Source organism: Salmo trutta, chromosome 19 (genome assembly GCF_901001165.1).
Source record: "Salmo trutta chromosome 19, fSalTru1.1, whole genome shotgun sequence".
Taxonomy (NCBI): domain Eukaryota; kingdom Metazoa; phylum Chordata; class Actinopteri; order Salmoniformes; family Salmonidae; genus Salmo; species Salmo trutta.
In genome coordinates, this window is record NC_042975.1 from 43,663,000 (window position 1) to 43,680,222 (window position 17,223).

General features: G+C 40.7%; 2 protein-coding genes across 2 annotated transcripts in view; both read left to right on the top strand.

Annotated features, from left to right (window-relative positions):
* The first annotated feature begins 1,034 nt into the window (after nucleotides 1-1,034).
* On the top strand, nucleotides 1,035-6,501 carry calm3b (calmodulin 3b (phosphorylase kinase, delta)). Its single transcript, XM_029701110.1, has 6 exons — nucleotides 1,035-1,397; nucleotides 3,198-3,228; nucleotides 3,384-3,527; nucleotides 3,690-3,796; nucleotides 4,025-4,160; nucleotides 5,069-6,501. The coding sequence occupies exons 1-6, from the start codon at nucleotides 1,395-1,397 to the stop codon at nucleotides 5,095-5,097; spliced, it is 450 nt and encodes a 149-aa protein (XP_029556970.1). The 5' UTR covers nucleotides 1,035-1,394; the 3' UTR covers nucleotides 5,098-6,501.
* A 6,095-nt stretch (nucleotides 6,502-12,596) lies between these two features.
* LOC115154661 (pyruvate carboxylase, mitochondrial) overlaps nucleotides 12,597-17,223 on the top strand; it is a 103,286-nt gene continuing 98,659 nt past the window's right edge. Inside the window, exon 1 of the mRNA XM_029701111.1 lies at nucleotides 12,597-13,085. The gene's annotated coding sequence lies outside the window, so the exon portion shown is untranslated. The remainder of the gene's footprint in view (nucleotides 13,086-17,223) is intronic.

Here is a 17,223-nt window from a genome sequence, read left to right on the forward strand (position 1 = left end):
TGGTACTGTACATATATATTATTTTGAAGGAATGTCTTATATAAACACAGCACAGATCTCATAATGGTTGTAGTTGTCATGTATGGATGAGTGATGGAAATGGGGGGGGGGGGGGGGTTTAAGGGAGAATGCATCAGGGGCCTCTGTGACGACTGATGGGGATGAAAACAGAGAGCCTCTTCACTGACAAAAGATCTGCTGCACACAATTTCGGCAGAGCGATGAGGACACCTTAACACTGAGAGCAACATTGAGATCTTAAAAAGGGGATTATATTTCTGAGAAGGTGTCTTCGCGACTTCTTTTTCTGCCTGTCTAATTTTCTGTGTCAGGTAGTCCTGAGGGTGCTAACTGTCAACCTTCCTTCCAGGAAATCCAAAGGGGTTTCTAGCTCTGCATTTGTCTACCTCAAACTCTTCGTTTTTTCTTAATTGGGGTCAAATTAGCTCTAAATTAAGCTGGTATCATGTGTTAATAATGAGTTGGACTTCAAAACCTACAAGAACAGCACGATCTTAGAATTTCTCAAATTGTTCTCTCGACATGCAATACAGGGATTCCATCTCTAAACAGGGCCTTTCTACTATAGAAAAAATAAGGGGCATACTGTTTGCAGCATTGGTCACTTCAAAATGCATAGGCCTATGTGCAATTATTTGAATTCATCCAGTCCAGATGATTGCTCTGAAGAAACATTGGAACTCAGTGCAAACTACAGTCAGGTTGCGCTAAAATAGGTTTCCAAATAGCCATGTTAGGCTTACTATGCAATATGACTAGGCTATACAGAATCGTGTATGCTTCTTGAACATTATGCTGCTGATCCCAATTTGTAAATTTAGCCAAGTGTTTCTGTGGTTTTAAGATTGGAACAGCCTCTCCACTCCCTGCGAGGACTCCCTGACGCATTGCAGGTGGCTGAAAACCAATCTAGTCCCGTTTACTGGGTCAGCTGATGTGCGCCATTGCTATGTGTGGCCCGTATAAAGTCGCTGGGTTTCTCATTCAAACATAGACATGAGCGAGTTTACGTTTCCAAAGAAAAGGGAAACAGAGATTTAGCATTATTGTGTAGTTAAAGTTTTAAAATACGAACACTGACCACGTTAAAACGCCACTTTTTAGTAAAGACTAGAAGGATAGTCCAGGTTGCAGATAAACAGAGCGGCAGAAATAGGATTTAAAAAATATATATATATTCGGCGCACGGACACCATAGTGACAGCCGAGTTGCTAGGGAGTGCAGTGTCCGGCTTGAAATCTAAACCAACGCGGAGTGATACTTACCTTGAAGCGGCAAAGAGCGCAAGGCGCGGATGACTGTGTGGAAAATTTGATTATCATATCTCTAACGCGAAATTGTTAGCAATATCAAATCAACATAACATCACAACATGGTAAGTTCCCTTTGCTGTAAATGTCCGATTAAATTAATATGTTGGATTCATAGAATTGGCTTAACATATGCATGTGTAGCCATATCTATAGCCTAGCTAACGTTAGCTAGCAATGAGTGTTGGCTAGCTAGTTAGCCACAGCCAGCACGTCAGACTTGTTGGTTACACACATTATGATGGCTAACGAGCTACAGTAACGTTATATGTATTGTTAGCTAGCTAGACATCTGCGTCAATCAGTAATTTAGCTAACGTTAACTAGCTAACGTCAGTTGTGTCCGACATAGGCAGCCAGGTAGCTAGGCAACTTCACTACGCCGAGGAAACAAGTTGGTTAGCTAACATTAATAGTTAGCTATGGCTGTTTTGTCACACTACACTATTCTTGGTTTTGTCACTGTCGTCTTTGCTCGACATTTACCTTCGATAGTAAGCTAAATATCGATTTACATGTAGTTAGTCACTAGCTACCTAGTTTCGTGCAGCTAACTAGCCTAGGCCTATCCTTACGTGTTGATAATGCGCTAGCAGGACGAGGTGGGGTGGTATATGCCGTTTATGGCCAGTAGTGTCTAGCTACGGTAGTTGGTTCCGTCAACGTGTTGTGACTTTAGACAGCTAACTAACATTTTACATGTATGGTGTGGCTTATTTCAGACCGGATATCCTCAGATGCAATGTGTTGCTTTCTACCTAAGGCACTGTGCTGTCGCCTGGTCTAATATTGCACCAAATGGGGAGCATGGCGGTCTAATTTGACACATCACTTGCTAACAAACTAGTGATACAATAATACAACTTAACCCTCCTGTTGTGTTCGTTTCATGTTAATTAATTGTGTTCCCGGTCCAAAATGACTGCCCCACTATAGCTGATTATACATCCATAATAATACATATTATCACCTAATGTTCTTAGATCTTTTTATCAACTGAAGTTATCGTGAACATTACAAGTTTTGAACTTATATTTGCTATTTATGACCTGTAGGCCTCATTGACCTGAGCTCATACAACACGTTTTTGAGTAAAAAAAATCATAATGTATCGATTGTTTTGACTATAACAAATACAATTAGACATTGTGCTATTTATCAGACTACTTTTTGTCAAAGTTTAACAAGGACTCTCTCCTCACCAGTGTCATGAGTAAGGCATAAAAAAAGCTTTATATACCAGAGCTGTGAGAGAAGTACTATATATTATTGAAACAATGTTGCGATTGTTTGTGAGAATGCCAACCCGTGGGTTGCCATGGAAGCCAAGAAGGGGAGTGAGGTGTGTTTGCGCTCAAACACACATGCATGTAGGGGTTTGGGAGAGGAAGTGTGTCTGTCTGAGTGGGCATGTGCCTGAACTCAATTTTATACACTAATTGTAGTCTCACCCGTTCATTTCTAATGACCGGTCATTTTTGACAGGGAACACCACAGTTGTACAAAAGTTAAATCAAACATCCTAAATGTATTTTGTGTGTTCAGATGCCCTGTGTGGACAAAGTCATGGAACCTTAAGACAATCAGATTAAATTATACAGTTTTCAGAGTTAACTTGTAAATCGGTCCAATTCGACTGGAACACAGCAGGAGGGTTAAGAGACTTATGGGCATAAGTTCTGCGTCACAAGTAACTAGCGGTTGTTACATTTAGATTTTTTTTTTTGTAGCCTAGGACAAAATATGGGAATTAACTCTTGGGTTAGAATGTTGTGGGCGGCATTTGAAAGAAATTAGAGCCTTTCTTGCACTTGAAGAATTGAGAATCAAATCAAGTGGTGTCATTTACAATGTGTTACTTTCAGGCAGATCAACTGACAGAGGAACAAATCGCTGGTAAGATGGCCATTTTTGCTCAAACATGACCATGGTGTTTTAGATTAAGTTAATATTACACTGTTTTATTGTCCAATACATTAGATGGGTGTAGTGAAATATGTTGTATTATGGAAATGTAGACTGGAGAGTGACAATCTACATTTTTCATCCAGAGTTCAAAGAGGCGTTCTCGCTGTTTGATAAGGATGGAGATGGCACCATCACCACCAAAGAGCTGGGCACCGTGATGCGCTCACTGGGACAGAACCCCACAGAGGCTGAGCTGCAGGACATGATCAATGAGGTGGATGCTGATGGTGAGACACACAAATGCTCTCCATTTCTCTCCCCCCCGAATGAACACGCAAGCTATACACACAATGGAGGGTTTTGATAACGTTCTGATGATTGGGATGAAAGACCTACATTGTAAGAAACATTGTTTTCCTCCTGTGAGAATTTTGCTTTGTGATCCACAGGAAATGGAACCATTGACTTCCCCGAGTTCCTGACCATGATGGCGAGGAAGATGAAGGACACCGACAGTGAGGAGGAGATCAGAGAAGCCTTCAGAGTCTTCGACAAGGTCAGCCGAACTGGGGAATGTCAGATTTGAGACTGTTCAAATGTCTTACACTGGCCAGTCATAGCGCTTAAAATATTAACCATTGGGTCCTATCACTCCCATTGGATGTCTCAAACCTCTCCAGAGTTGACCAAATTCATGATTATTTGACATTCAAAATTCAGGAAATACTCAGTAATACGATCTGCATGTTAACACTAAACTAAAACTGTCTCTATTGTGTTGCAGGATGGTAACGGCTATATCAGTGCTGCAGAGCTGCGTCATGTTATGACAAACCTTGGTGAGAAACTGACAGACGAGGAGGTGGACGAGATGATCCGGGAGGCTGATATCGATGGAGATGGACAGGTCAACTACGAAGGTCGGTTTCCGTATCTTTATCTAGTCTCAAACTTGTTTTAACCAGAAAATTGCAACTCAGTCAGTTGGCCATACACAAGCCATGAAATGTACAAAATTTATGCTGTCAAACCAGATTTAATCTATTTAAGAACATGCATTTTAACTTGCCTTGTTTTGTTGCCTTCGCAATATTTCTGAACAGGTTGTTTCAGGTATTAATTCTTCAGTTGGACAGTGTTCTTCACACCTTTGTTATGTCAAAATGGAAGAGTGGCTGAGTCATTTGTTACAGTAAAAAGGACAATTATTTTAACCATCATATCCCCTTTGATCATATGTGTTGATCATCCTTCTGTTAGATAGGCTTTGCTCTGCCTTTTCCTAGTGTCAATTTTCTGTAATTGATAACAACAAATGTCAGTGCCCATGATATTGCAGTAATCAAACGAAAATGTGGAGAATGGCTCGTGTGTGTGTGTAGATGGGGCAAACTGTTGTGACATGCTATGTTCATGAAAGGTTTTAACATTGAAAAGCATAATGAATGGTAAGCAGCTGGGTGCGGAAATAAATTTGATCTTCACATCAAGATATCCAAGTGTCCTACTCAGTCATGCTCTCCACCATCATTAGAGGTGTGGATAATTGAGCTGAATAACAGAAAACAGCTCTGATATAAAAAAAAACATGGCGTTGTACCACAATTCTGTGATACAGATATACAGCCCCTGAGATGTGTTTTTACCGTTTCAGTATGGTCAGGCCCAATCCCAGAATTCCACACATTTGGCCAAACCCAGCTGTTTGTGTTCCTGTGTCGCTCACTTGTCAGCTTAGACACATGTAGTACCCTACAGAATGCACAACCATTTGCCTAATATAATGTGTGGCCTCACTTCTCCAAATGTTTCCACTCTTGTCTTTCAGAATTTGTGCAAATGATGACTGCAAAATAAAATGTGAAACCCAAAGGACCCCTTCACCAAACAAGACCAAACAGTGGGCAGCACTCTGCCAACACTCAACAAGCATTCACAACCATCCTCTTACTTATTTGTTTTGCCCCCTGTCCATTTTTCTTGATTCAGGCTCATTTGTGTAAGCTGTGTTTTCTTTGACTATTCCTCTTACACTGCTTTCTTTTTAAATGTTACGGTTTTCCTAAAAAAATAATATTTACATATACTACTGGTGTCTGAACAAGTGAACATGATTTTTAAGCTAAAATGTATATGGAAAGAGAAGTGCATGCTTTATTTCTTTGGCAATGTTTTTGTGCTTCTCTGCTCACATCCCTTTATTACATGGCCTATTCTTCTGCAACTTAGGTTGTAGATATTTGTTATCTTTTAGAAGTGCACAGAATAACCAGGATGGGAGTTGACAGGATTTTAACAAAACAAACCCTAATGCATTTCCATGCGCATGTTTGGTGTATGTGATTTAACAATATTATGTTTCTTTGAAATTGTGACATGAAGTAAATTTATATTTAAACATATGACCTGACTTAAATGCATGCTTACAAACTCACGATTAGTTGGCTGCAATGATGACTGTTTGGGTGTAGAAAACAACATAGTTGTACAAAGACCCCACTGTGCAGTGCTGTATGTTTTATATCCAGCCTGATGTCCAGACATTATAAAATTGATTCAACTGTTCTTTAACATTTTTCTTATACTAGAGCAGGTATTTCTGTTTAGCACCACCAGTCTTGTTTGACATGACAAAATATGCCATTTTTAACAATTCATTTGAAATGTACATTTTACTTATGGGTAAGATTTAAGGAGTAACTGTTTTGACAAGTACTGAGTGGGTCAAAAGTGGCCATGGACTTCAACCCTGCTCTCAAGGTCATGTATTATTAGGATATTCATTCCCCAAGCAAATGCCACTGATATTGTGGGTTTTAAAGGAACCCCTGTATAAGAAAATACATTTTCCCCACCTGTCCTGTTTTTTTTTTTTTAAATGTCACTTGTGGAAGGGTGAATCCAAGTTGTTTGAGAGTCTGCTGGTTGTGGTTTTGTACCGAACTTGTGTGTATGTGATGGAAGTCACTGTCTGTATTGGAGCTGCGCTATGTGTCCGACCACACCATATTCAGCTCTACCACCTTTCATGTTTGCGTCCATTTTCAGTTTCCCCCTCCATACTTTTTTTTTTTTTAATAAACTGTCATGAATGATATTTTCTTTCTGCTCATGATATTTGTCTCATTTTTGAAGACTTTAGCTGTCATGTTCTCTTTCCCCTGCCCTTTAAAGTTGTAAGTTATGAGAGATTATGCATTCCATTGCTGAACTCATGTCAGTTTTTCTTGCTAATTAAACTCTTTGACCAGTGTTTCTATACCAAGACTCCAGTCTTTCATTATCCTCATACTGTGCAATGAAAGCAAGTGTTTGACAATGCTATCAAGAATATGGTAGGCAGTATTTTACCTTTGTCGCTGTATTCTTTCAAGTTGTAACAATGTTTAGTTACACATTTGCAGATCTTATTCTCCATGTTTATTGTACGATAAAGGGGATACCTAGTCAGTTGCACAACCCAACTGTATCTTCTGCATTTAACCCCTCTGAATCAGAGGTGCAATTGTGTTATGGTCTGTACCTAGTTAATCTGTGTGGTTGCTGAATACCAGAAGTTGACAATGAGGACCAAGCATCAGCAATCTAGGGTTATGTATTGGCCAATGAGAGGCTTTAAAGCCACCGGTCAGCCATATTGGCATGTAACCCTAAACTTAAGACTTAAGTTTCAACTTCAAGTAGGGTAGGGATGTCCCAAGGATCCCGGATATCACACTAAACGAAGCAGTCCTTCAGGTTTGTTTAGCAACAAAACCGACGTGTGTGTGTGTGCAATTATGGTGCGAAACAGACCAGGTTGGCTTAGACTTGACAACATGTAAACTATTGTATCAATGTTTAACGTACACACAGTTGAAGTCGGAAGTTTACATAGACTTAGGTTGGAGTCATTAACTTGTTTTTTCAACCACTCCACAGATTTCTTGTTAACTAGTTTTGGCAAGTCGGTTAGGACATCTACTTTGCATGACACAGGTAATTTTTCCAACAATTTTTTACAGACATTTCACTTCATTCACTATATCACAATTCCAGTGGGTCAGACGTTTACATACACTAAGTTGACTGCCTTTAAATAGCTTGGGAAATTCCAGAAAATGTCATGCCTTTAGAAGCTTCTGATAGCTAATTGACATAATTGGAGGTGTACCTGTGTATGTATTTCAAGGCCTACCTTCAAACTCAGTGCCTCTTTGCTTGACATCATGGGAAAATCAAAAGAAATCAACCAAGACCTCAGGAAAAAAATTGTAGACCACAAGTCTGGTTCATCCTTGGGAGCATTTTCCAAACGCATGAAGGTACCACGTTCATCTGTAATGATGTTCACCAAATACTAATTGAGTGTATGTAAACTTCTGACCCACTGGGAATGTAATGAAAGAAATAAAAGCTGAAATAAATCACTCTACTATTATGACATTTCACATTCTTAAAATATAGTGGTGAACCTAACTGACCTAAAACAGGGAATTTTTACCAGGATTACATTTCAGGAATTGTCAAACTGAGTTTAAATGTATTTGGCTAAGGTGTATGTGAACTTCCGACTTCAACTGTAAATACATTGTCACAGTGAGCGCTTGTCTCAAATACATTGTTACAGTTGTTGGTTAGCTAGCTAGTGAATTTGAGCCATATTAGCATGTCAGTCAAAACAAGACGGTATCAAGAACAAGATAATACTATCTGAAATGAGCCATCTACGATTCCCCACATGGCAGCTTCTTGTCATTGTTGCTAGCTATCTGACCGTTAAGAAATAATAATGCACGCCATCCGGCCACATCGATGTGCGCGCATAATTTGTCAGCCAACCAATCTTAGGAATTATTGGAATTCTACAGTATTTCAATTAAATGTTTCAAGAAGAAAATGTTATATACACTGCTCAAAAAAATAAAGGGAACACTAAAATAACACATCCTAGATCTGAATGAATGAAATAATCTTATGTGCTGACAACAAAATCACACAAAAATAATCAATGGAAATCCAATTTATCAACCCATGGAGGTCTGGATTTGGAGTCACACTCAAAATTAAAGTGGAAAACCACACTACAGGCTGATCCAACTTTGATGTAATGTCCTTAAAACAAGTCAAAATGAGGCTCAGTAGTGTGTGTGTGGCCTCCACGTGCCTGTATGACCTCCCTACAACGCCTGGGCATGCTCCTGATGAGGTGGCAGATGGTCTCCTGAGGGATCTCCTCCCAGACCTGGACAAAAGCACCCGCCAACTCCTGGACAGTCTGTGGTGCAACGTGGCGTTGGTGGATGGAGCGAGACATGATGTCCCAGATGTGCTCAATTGGATTCAGGTCTGGGGAACGGGCGGGCCAGTCCATAGCATCAATGCCTTCCTCTTGCAGGAACTGCTGACACACTCCAGCCACATGAGGTCTAGCATTGTCTTGCATTAGGAGGAACCCAGGGCCAACCGCACCAGCATATGGTCTCACAAGGGGTCTGAGGATCTCATCTCGGTACCTAATGGCAGTCAGGCTACCTCTGGCGAGCACATGGAGGGCTGTGCGGCCCCCCAAAGAAATGCCACCCCACACCATGACTGACCCACCGCCAAACCGGTCATGCTGGAGGATGTTGCAGGCAGCAGAACGTTCTCCACGGCGTCTCCAGACTCTGTCACGTCTGTCACATGTGCTCAGTGTGAACCTGCTTTCATCTGTGAAGAGCACAGGGCGCCAGTGGTGAATTTGCCAATCTTGGTGTTCTCTGGCTAATGCCAAACGTCCTGCACGGTGATGGGCTGTAAGCACAACCCCCACCTGTGGACGTCGGGCCCTCATACCACCCTCGTGGAGTCTGTTTCTGACCGTTTGAGCAGACACATGCACATTTGTGGGCTGCTAGAGGTCATTTTGCAGGGCTCTGGCAGTGCTCCTCCTTGCACAAAGGCGGAGGTAGCGGTCCTGCTGCTGGGTTGTTGCCCTCCTACGGCCTCCTCCACGTCTCCTGATGTACTGGCCTGTCTCCTGGTAGCGCCTCCATGCTCTGGACACTACGCTGACAGACACAGCAAACCTTCTTGCCACAGCTCGCATTGATGTGCCATCCTGGATGAGCTGCACTACCTGAGCCACTTGTGTGGGTTGTAGACTCTGTCTCATGCTACCACTAGAGTGAAAGCACCGCCAGCATTCAAAAGTGACCAAAACATCAGCCAGGAAGCATAGGAACTGAGAAGTGGTCTGTGGTCCCCACCTGCAGAACCACTCCTTTATTGGGGGTGTCTTGCTAATTGCCTATAATTTCCACCTGTTGTCTATTCCATTTGCACAACAGCATGTGAAATGTATTGTCAATCAGTGTTGCTTCCGAAGTGGACAGTTTGATTTCACAGAAGTGTGATTGACTTGGAGTTACATTGTGTTGTTTAAGTGTTCCTTTTATTTTTTTGAGCAGTGTATTTGAGGTTTTTGTTGGAGTGGGGACAGTAAAAAAAAATGAAATTATACTTGAAGGAAAACGTTTACGTTCTATTTTGTAAGCTTAACTCACACAATGTAAAAGTATGTATTAAGGTGTCTGTCTTTAATAGAACAAATGTAGACATTAATGAATGCATTTCTTTAGCAATGGTGGGGGAATACCAAGATGGATCTGCGGTGGCATTAAAACAGCACCCCATGTTAGTCATCTAGTGTATGTACACTGAAAGTACAAAACATTACGAATACCTTCCGAATATTGAGTTGCAACAACACAAGAGTTACACATGGAATAAACAAACATACAATCAATAATATAGTAGATAAATATACAGCATGTGCAAATGAGGTAGGATAAGAGAGGTAAGGTTATAAATAGGCCATGGTGGCGAAGTAATTACAATATAGCAATTAAATATAGCAATATAGCAATTAACCTTTACTTGAGTAAAGGTATTTGGTTTTAAACATACTTGAGTATCAAAAGTAAATGTAATTGCTAAAATATACTTAAGTATCAAAAGTAAAAGTAGAAATAATTTCAAATTCCTTATTTTATAAAGCAAACCAGACGGAACCATTTTCTTGTTTTTTTAGATTTAGGGGTAGCCAGGGGCTATTCTCCAACACTTGGACATCATTAACAAACGAAGCATGTGTGTTTAGTGAGTCTGCCAGATCAGAGGCAGTTGGGATTAACAGGGACGTTCTATCATAAGTGCGTGAATTGGATCATTTGGTCCTGCTAAGCATTCAAAACGTATCAAGTACTTTTGGGTGCCAGGGAAAATGTATTGAGTAAAAAGTATATTATTTTCATTAGTAATGTAGTTAAGTAAAAGTTGTGAACATTTTAAATAGTAAAGCAAAATACAGATACCCAAAAAACGACTTAAGTAGTACTTTAAAGTATTTTTACCTAAGTACTTTACACCCCTGAAGACTACAGTATGAAGATAGGCAGTGTTTGCCGTGGACTAAAATAGGTGCCGGTGTTGTGCCGAAAATCTCCCCCCTGCCAGAATCCCCCCTTTGCGTTCTTCATTGCTGCGACCTGCTTGCCTGTTGAGATTTCTGCTCTTCATTCCGTTGTCAGTTTAGCCTACATTTCACTGATTTTAGTAGCAGAAAGCATTTTTGTCTGCAGTTTTCGGTTATGGCTATTTGTTTCAAGTGTATGTGGCGATTCTAGCTTGTATGGCGCCCTGGGCGAACGCCCCCTTCTGCGTCCGCGCCCGCCCCGGGCGGCTGCCCATGTCGCCGGTCCCTAAATCCGCTACTGATTTTGTATTAGTAGATAAATACATCTCTTTCCCAAAATTCATCTCTCACATGTCTTATTCGACTAATATTTTTGAAAGTGTAAGGATAATAATTCAGCCATAGTTGTTCTGAAACGTTTATTGCTTGCCAACATCTTACTCCCTCCTCTATGTTTAATATAACACAAATACATTCATTATTATTTTCGGTTGCCTATCCTGACGTGAAGTTTGTTCTATAGAAAGTATTTGACTGATGGCAGGGGGAAGATTTTCGGCACAACACCTGTTCTCAGCTCTGGTGAGCGCCTGCCTACGAGTGCGTTCATAAATTCACTCTGGCTATCTACTCCGATTTCAGAGCACTCGTATGAGTGTGCCAGAGCGCAGAATAACTGATTAATTTAGGAATCATCAATACCCGTTGAATTTGACCGGTCTCGGCAAAAAGAGCGTAATTAAATTGTTACCAGCAGCACAGTTACAGTCACCAAAGCTCTGGATAACATGAAAACAGCTTAACCCTCTGCTAAAACGAGTACAATGATCAGAGTGAGTTGTTCTCTCAAAGAAGCTAGCAAGTTAGCCAGTTAGCTTGGGTGCGGTTGTGAAGGTAGAAGGCTCGGATCCAGTCTGAATTTACCAACTACCTATGCAACGCCGTTTGCGTCTTTGCGTGTCAAAAAATATACACGTCAAATAAGCTTGTTGACCAATCAGGACCTGACTATGATTACACGTCACATAATATGTTAACATGTTCATTAATTTTTTACATAGTTATTACACATTGATTACACCATCACTCGTATTTCATATGTCACAACGATTCATCGACACGTAAGCTATGATGCTGGTGAAGTTGTCTCGCGCACCTACAGTGCTCATCATAAAAAAAAGCTAGCTAGCTCATGGATGCAAACAATGTTCTTCCTCAAAAACATAACAAAACGACAATTTGTTTCAGTAGCTATATAGTCAGCTAGCTAACTATATAGCTAGGTGTCATCATCTAAAAATAACCCTGTTTTATAAAACAGTTCTCATTTGATCAATGGTTGTCGGACCCATCTATGTGAAGCCAGCCACAAAATAGTGGACTTTGCGGTTTAGCCTCCAAAATAAAAGTGTCATTGACAGTGATGCAAATTACATTCTGGCACTCTGGATTGAATTTACGAACCTCGCCCTAAATCAAACACTGAAGACAGGGGATTTTTATTGGAGAAGCAGTTTTAGCCTATCACACTTGTAGGCGATGTTGGCTACTTTAACTAATGCGTAGTAACATGTCATTGGGTCTAACGGTTCTCGCGCCAAACGGCGCATGTGCACGCCATCATATCACAGGCACTCCTTCGATATAAAGTTGTTTTTGACGAAAATTAAAACGTGTCAGTTTGTCACTTTCACAAGGTTGATGTAATAACATGGCCAACTACTTAAGACATGGCCTCGGATCTAGGTTGTACCATTAGATTTAGAGAAAATCAACAACTAAGGAAGAACATGTCACTTCTCTTATTGACTTCTCAAACCCAGGACTGGTCTGTTTCGCAAGCGTTCCCGGAAGTCTCGCGATGTTGCGTCTCTGGGTTTAGAAACTCAGTGGTTTAGCTTCAGAATCAACAGCTATTTCTAGTTGTTTTATCAAAGTTAGCTGGCTAACTCATTCATAGTATACACCTCTGGAAACAGATAGACAAAACAAATAGATATATAGATCAGGCCCACTGGATTCTCTATGGCCCCGTGTGCGAGCGTATTCATGGACGTAATCAAGATAACCAATAGCAAGAGGAGGTGGGCGAGTCGTTTGAGTGGGTTGGACGTCTCATGTAAATAGACTGCTAGCTAGTCTTTTAAACCCAATACTTTTTTTCTGTCATCAACCGGGACTGCTAGTTAGGGTGCACAGAAAACAAACAAAAAACACGATCTGAGGGGGACCTCGTCATCTCACAGTACCCAGCTAGCTAATTACGTTGATTGAAGAAGAGTTATCTCCCAGCAACGGTCAATAGCAACACACCGACACTCCTGCTAACGTCAGATAGCCACAGATCGTTAGCTGGGAGACTTTCAAGCCTATTCAAGCGTGCTAACGTTAGTCTTGAAGCGGCAAGGTAAGTTTGTTTGCATTAACGTTACAAGTCTTAGATAATGTTTTTTTGAGGGGGGGTTGTCACCCTTGCTTATCCCGAGGTAGTTTGCCAATATCCGTCCATCAAATCATATTACTGCAATGTTTTTGCATGCAGGTACAGAGCAGTTAGCTAGCAAGCAGTTGTTTAGCCAGCTAGCTGATTTGGAGAGTTGGTTAGTGAGGTGGCTGCATCAGGGGTAAAAATGGGTAATGCAGCTGCATCTCTCCAAAATTATGGTGACATTTCAACATTTAGAATTCTCTACCATCTTAAACGTTTGGACTCAAGCAAATAGTTACATCGATTCTCTATGTTCTGACTCTGGCATAATACGTCAAACGTGAGGACATTGAGATAGAAAGAGCAAACAAATCAATCAGTGAAGAACCTTGACTTTGTTGCATCAGGTAAAGTTGCCGGAAGATTCCGTCCCTACAGTTGTGCTTGATTACACTGAGCTGCGCTGGGGTCGGGCAGCATGACAGTGTAGCGCAAGAAACCATGGAGCACTTTAAAGATATGGCTTGAAAAAACATACCTTAATTCAGGGATGAAAAATTTGTTGTACTCCGAATCGTCCCATTATTCCAACTGTTACACTGGGAAGATTGAAATGGCACTAAATAATAAATAAAGTGAATGACAGGTCCAAATAATGCCGGACAGGACTGATGAATGACTGCTTGGTGTCTGGCAAGCTTGATGGTACGGTGGACTGCACCCACTGTGATTAGTGATACATTAAAGCCATCCAAGTACCAAAATACATCTTCTTGGAAGATACGAGGTACTCCTTGAAATGAAGTAACATAGTAATAATCTCTTGGACATGAGAAAAAAGATATGGCCTATTTTAAATAGGAAATCGTAAATAAAATAACTTCTAATCATTTTAGGGCCCTCGGCAAAGCTCACATCCGGCACCTTGACTTGAACTACTCCCCGCATGGGTGCAGGTACAGGGGTCCTGCATACTGCAAAAACAGGACTCAAGCTGGTCTTCATACTGTACTGTAGGGCTGGGCGATATGACGATATATGTTGTGTGACGATAGAAAAACGTCTATCGTTTCATGTTGTGCTCTCGTTTATTTTGTTGTGTCGCAAATCACACTCTTAACGGCAATATTTTTAGTCAATTGGACGACGCTTTGCATTCTTCCACATGTGCCGTGTGGAAGGAAATTTGTAACACAACCAAACATGGAAGAGAGTGAACGTGACACGGAGCTCGTATCTTGAACAGGGGCAACTTCGGTCACATGGAAGTGGTTTGGATATGAAAAGTCTGACACGGACCAGAAAACCGTCTCCTGCAAAATATGCCGCAGGCCGGTCCCGACAACTGGCTCAAACACAACTAACCTATTTTACCACCTACGCAAGAATCATGTGAAACAGTACGGAGAGAGTCTATGGATGAGACCCAAAAAAGTACAGTCAAGTGCTCAAGACAAACCCCCGACTCAGACGTTGCAAGAGGCTTTTTCCCGCGTCACACCATTTGGCAAAGAATCACGAAGATGGAAGGGGATAACAGCTGCCGTTACAACTTACATCTGCAAAGACATGGCCCAAATTTCCACGGTCGAGAAATGGGGGTTTCGTGAGTTGGCGCTAACATTCGACCCAAGGTACCAAATGCAAATTGATATGTGACACGTATTAATGCCAAAATAACATGCAAAACAGCCAAGCCCCCAAATAAATAAATAAAAATATAGGTATATAGATTTTTTTTAGGCCTATATTTTGTTTGCAACTATAGTTGAAGTGTTTTCTATTTACATTTTTAGATTTTATACATTCATATTTTATATTGTTACATGCATAATTTCAAATTTGCACAGGTTCTACATAAAATAAATAATCAAATGATCAAGTACCTTTTATTTGTTGAGTATAATTCAAAATGTAATGTAAAGGCCTATTTCTTATGTGGTCATTTTATATAATTTATTTATTCATTACATTTACAGAAAATGTGCTTGATCGGGATCAGAAATGGCCTATATCGGGATATGAGATTTTGGCCGTGTCACCCAGCCCTACTGTACTGTATAGCAATGTTAGGAATGTCACTGTGAATTAATTTGCTATTGTACAGTTGAAGTCGGAAGTTTATACAACTTAGCCAAATACATTTAAACTCAGTTTTTCACAATTCCTGACATTTAATCCTAGTAAAAATTCTCTGTTTTAGGTCAGTTAGGATCACCACATTTTAAGAATGTGAAATGTCAGAATAATAGAAGAGTGATTTATTTCAGATTATTTCTTTCATCACATACCCAGTGGGTCAGAAGTTTACATACACTCAAATAGTATTTGGTAGCATTTCCTTTAAAATTGTTTAACTTGGGTCAAATGTTTCAGGTAGGCTTCCACAAGCTTCCCACAATAAGTTGGGTGAATTTTGGCCCATTCCTCCTGACAGAGCTGGTGTAACTGAGTCAGGTTTGTAGGCCTCTTTGCTCGCACACGCTTTTTCAATTCTGACCACAAATGTTCTATAGGATTGAGGTCAGGGCTTTGTGATGGCCGCTCCAATACCTTGACTTTGTTGTCCTTAAGCCATTTTGCCACAATTCTGGAAGTATGCTTGGGGTCGTTGTCCATTTGGAAGACCCATTTGCGACCAAGCTTTAACTTCCTGACTAATGTCTTAAAATGTTGCTTCAATATATCCACATAATTGTCCTCCCTCATGATGCCATCTATTTTATGAAGTGCACCAGTCCCTCCTGCAGCAAAGCACCCCCACAACATGACGCTGCCACCCCTGTGCTTCACGGTTGAAATTGTGTTCTTCGGCTTGCAAGCATCCCCCATTTTCCCTCCAAACATAATGATGGCCAAACGGTTCTATTTTTGTTTCATCAGACCAGAGAACATTTCTCCAAAAAGTACGATCTTTGTCCCCATGTGCTTTTTTATAGCGGTTTTGGAGTAGTGGCTACTTCCTTGCTGAGCGGCCTTTCAGGTTATGTCGATATAGGACTCGTTTTACTGTGGATATAGACACTTTTGTACCGGTTTCCTCCAGCATCTTCGCAAGGTCCTTTGCTGTTGTTCTGGGATTGATTTGCCCTTTTCACACCAATGTATGTTCATCTCCAGGAGACAGAACGCGTCTCCTTCCTGAGTGGTATGACAGCTGCGTTGTCCCATGGTGTTTAAACTTGCATACTATTGTTTGTACAGATGAACGCGGTACCTTCAAGCGTTTGGAAATTGCTCCAAGGATGAACCAGGCTTGTGGAGGTCTACCATTTTTTTTGGTTGATTTCTTGTGATTTTTCCATGATGTAAAACAAAGAGGCACTGAGTTTGAAGGTAGGCCTTGAAATACATCCACAGGTACACCTCCAATTGACTCAAATGATGTTAATTAGCCTATCAGAAGCTTCTAAAGCCAGACATCATTTTCTGGAATTTTCCAAGCTGTTTAAAGGCACAGTCAACTTAGTGTATGTAAACTTCTGACCCATTGGAATTTTGATACAGTGAAATAATCTGTCTGTAAACAATTGTTGGAAAAATTACTTGTGTCATGCACAAAGTAGATGTCCTAACCGACTTGCCAAAACTATAGTTTGTTAACAAGAAATTTGTGGAGGGGTTGAAAAACAAGTTTTAATGACTCCTACCTAAGTCTATGTAAACTTCCGACAGCAACTGTGTGTATGTATGTATGTATGTATGTGTGTGTGTGTGTGTGTGTGTATATATATATTTTTGACAACTGCAAATCTCAACGAGTAGGGCATTCTAGGAGTTGGTGTTATGGAAATCTATGACATCATCGGCCTCCCCCTTGCTTGAGGAACAATGGAGAACAAAAGAGGAAAGGCCCAATCCTTTTTATTCTATATCATTACATACCTGGACCACCTATTGAGATGATCCTTTTGTTAAATAAATTGGGTGTTTAAATTAGGTGAAAAGGAGATTGGAGTGCCACTTCAACAAGGCATTCTGCCTTATCCCAAGAGTTCTCAGCTATAAGCACCACTTACCGTTGGGACCATGTGAACTAGAAAATCTTTCAAATAAAAAGGATACTTACTGTAGTAGATTTGCACAGACCCATACGGCTGTGTGCCTCCAGCCGACG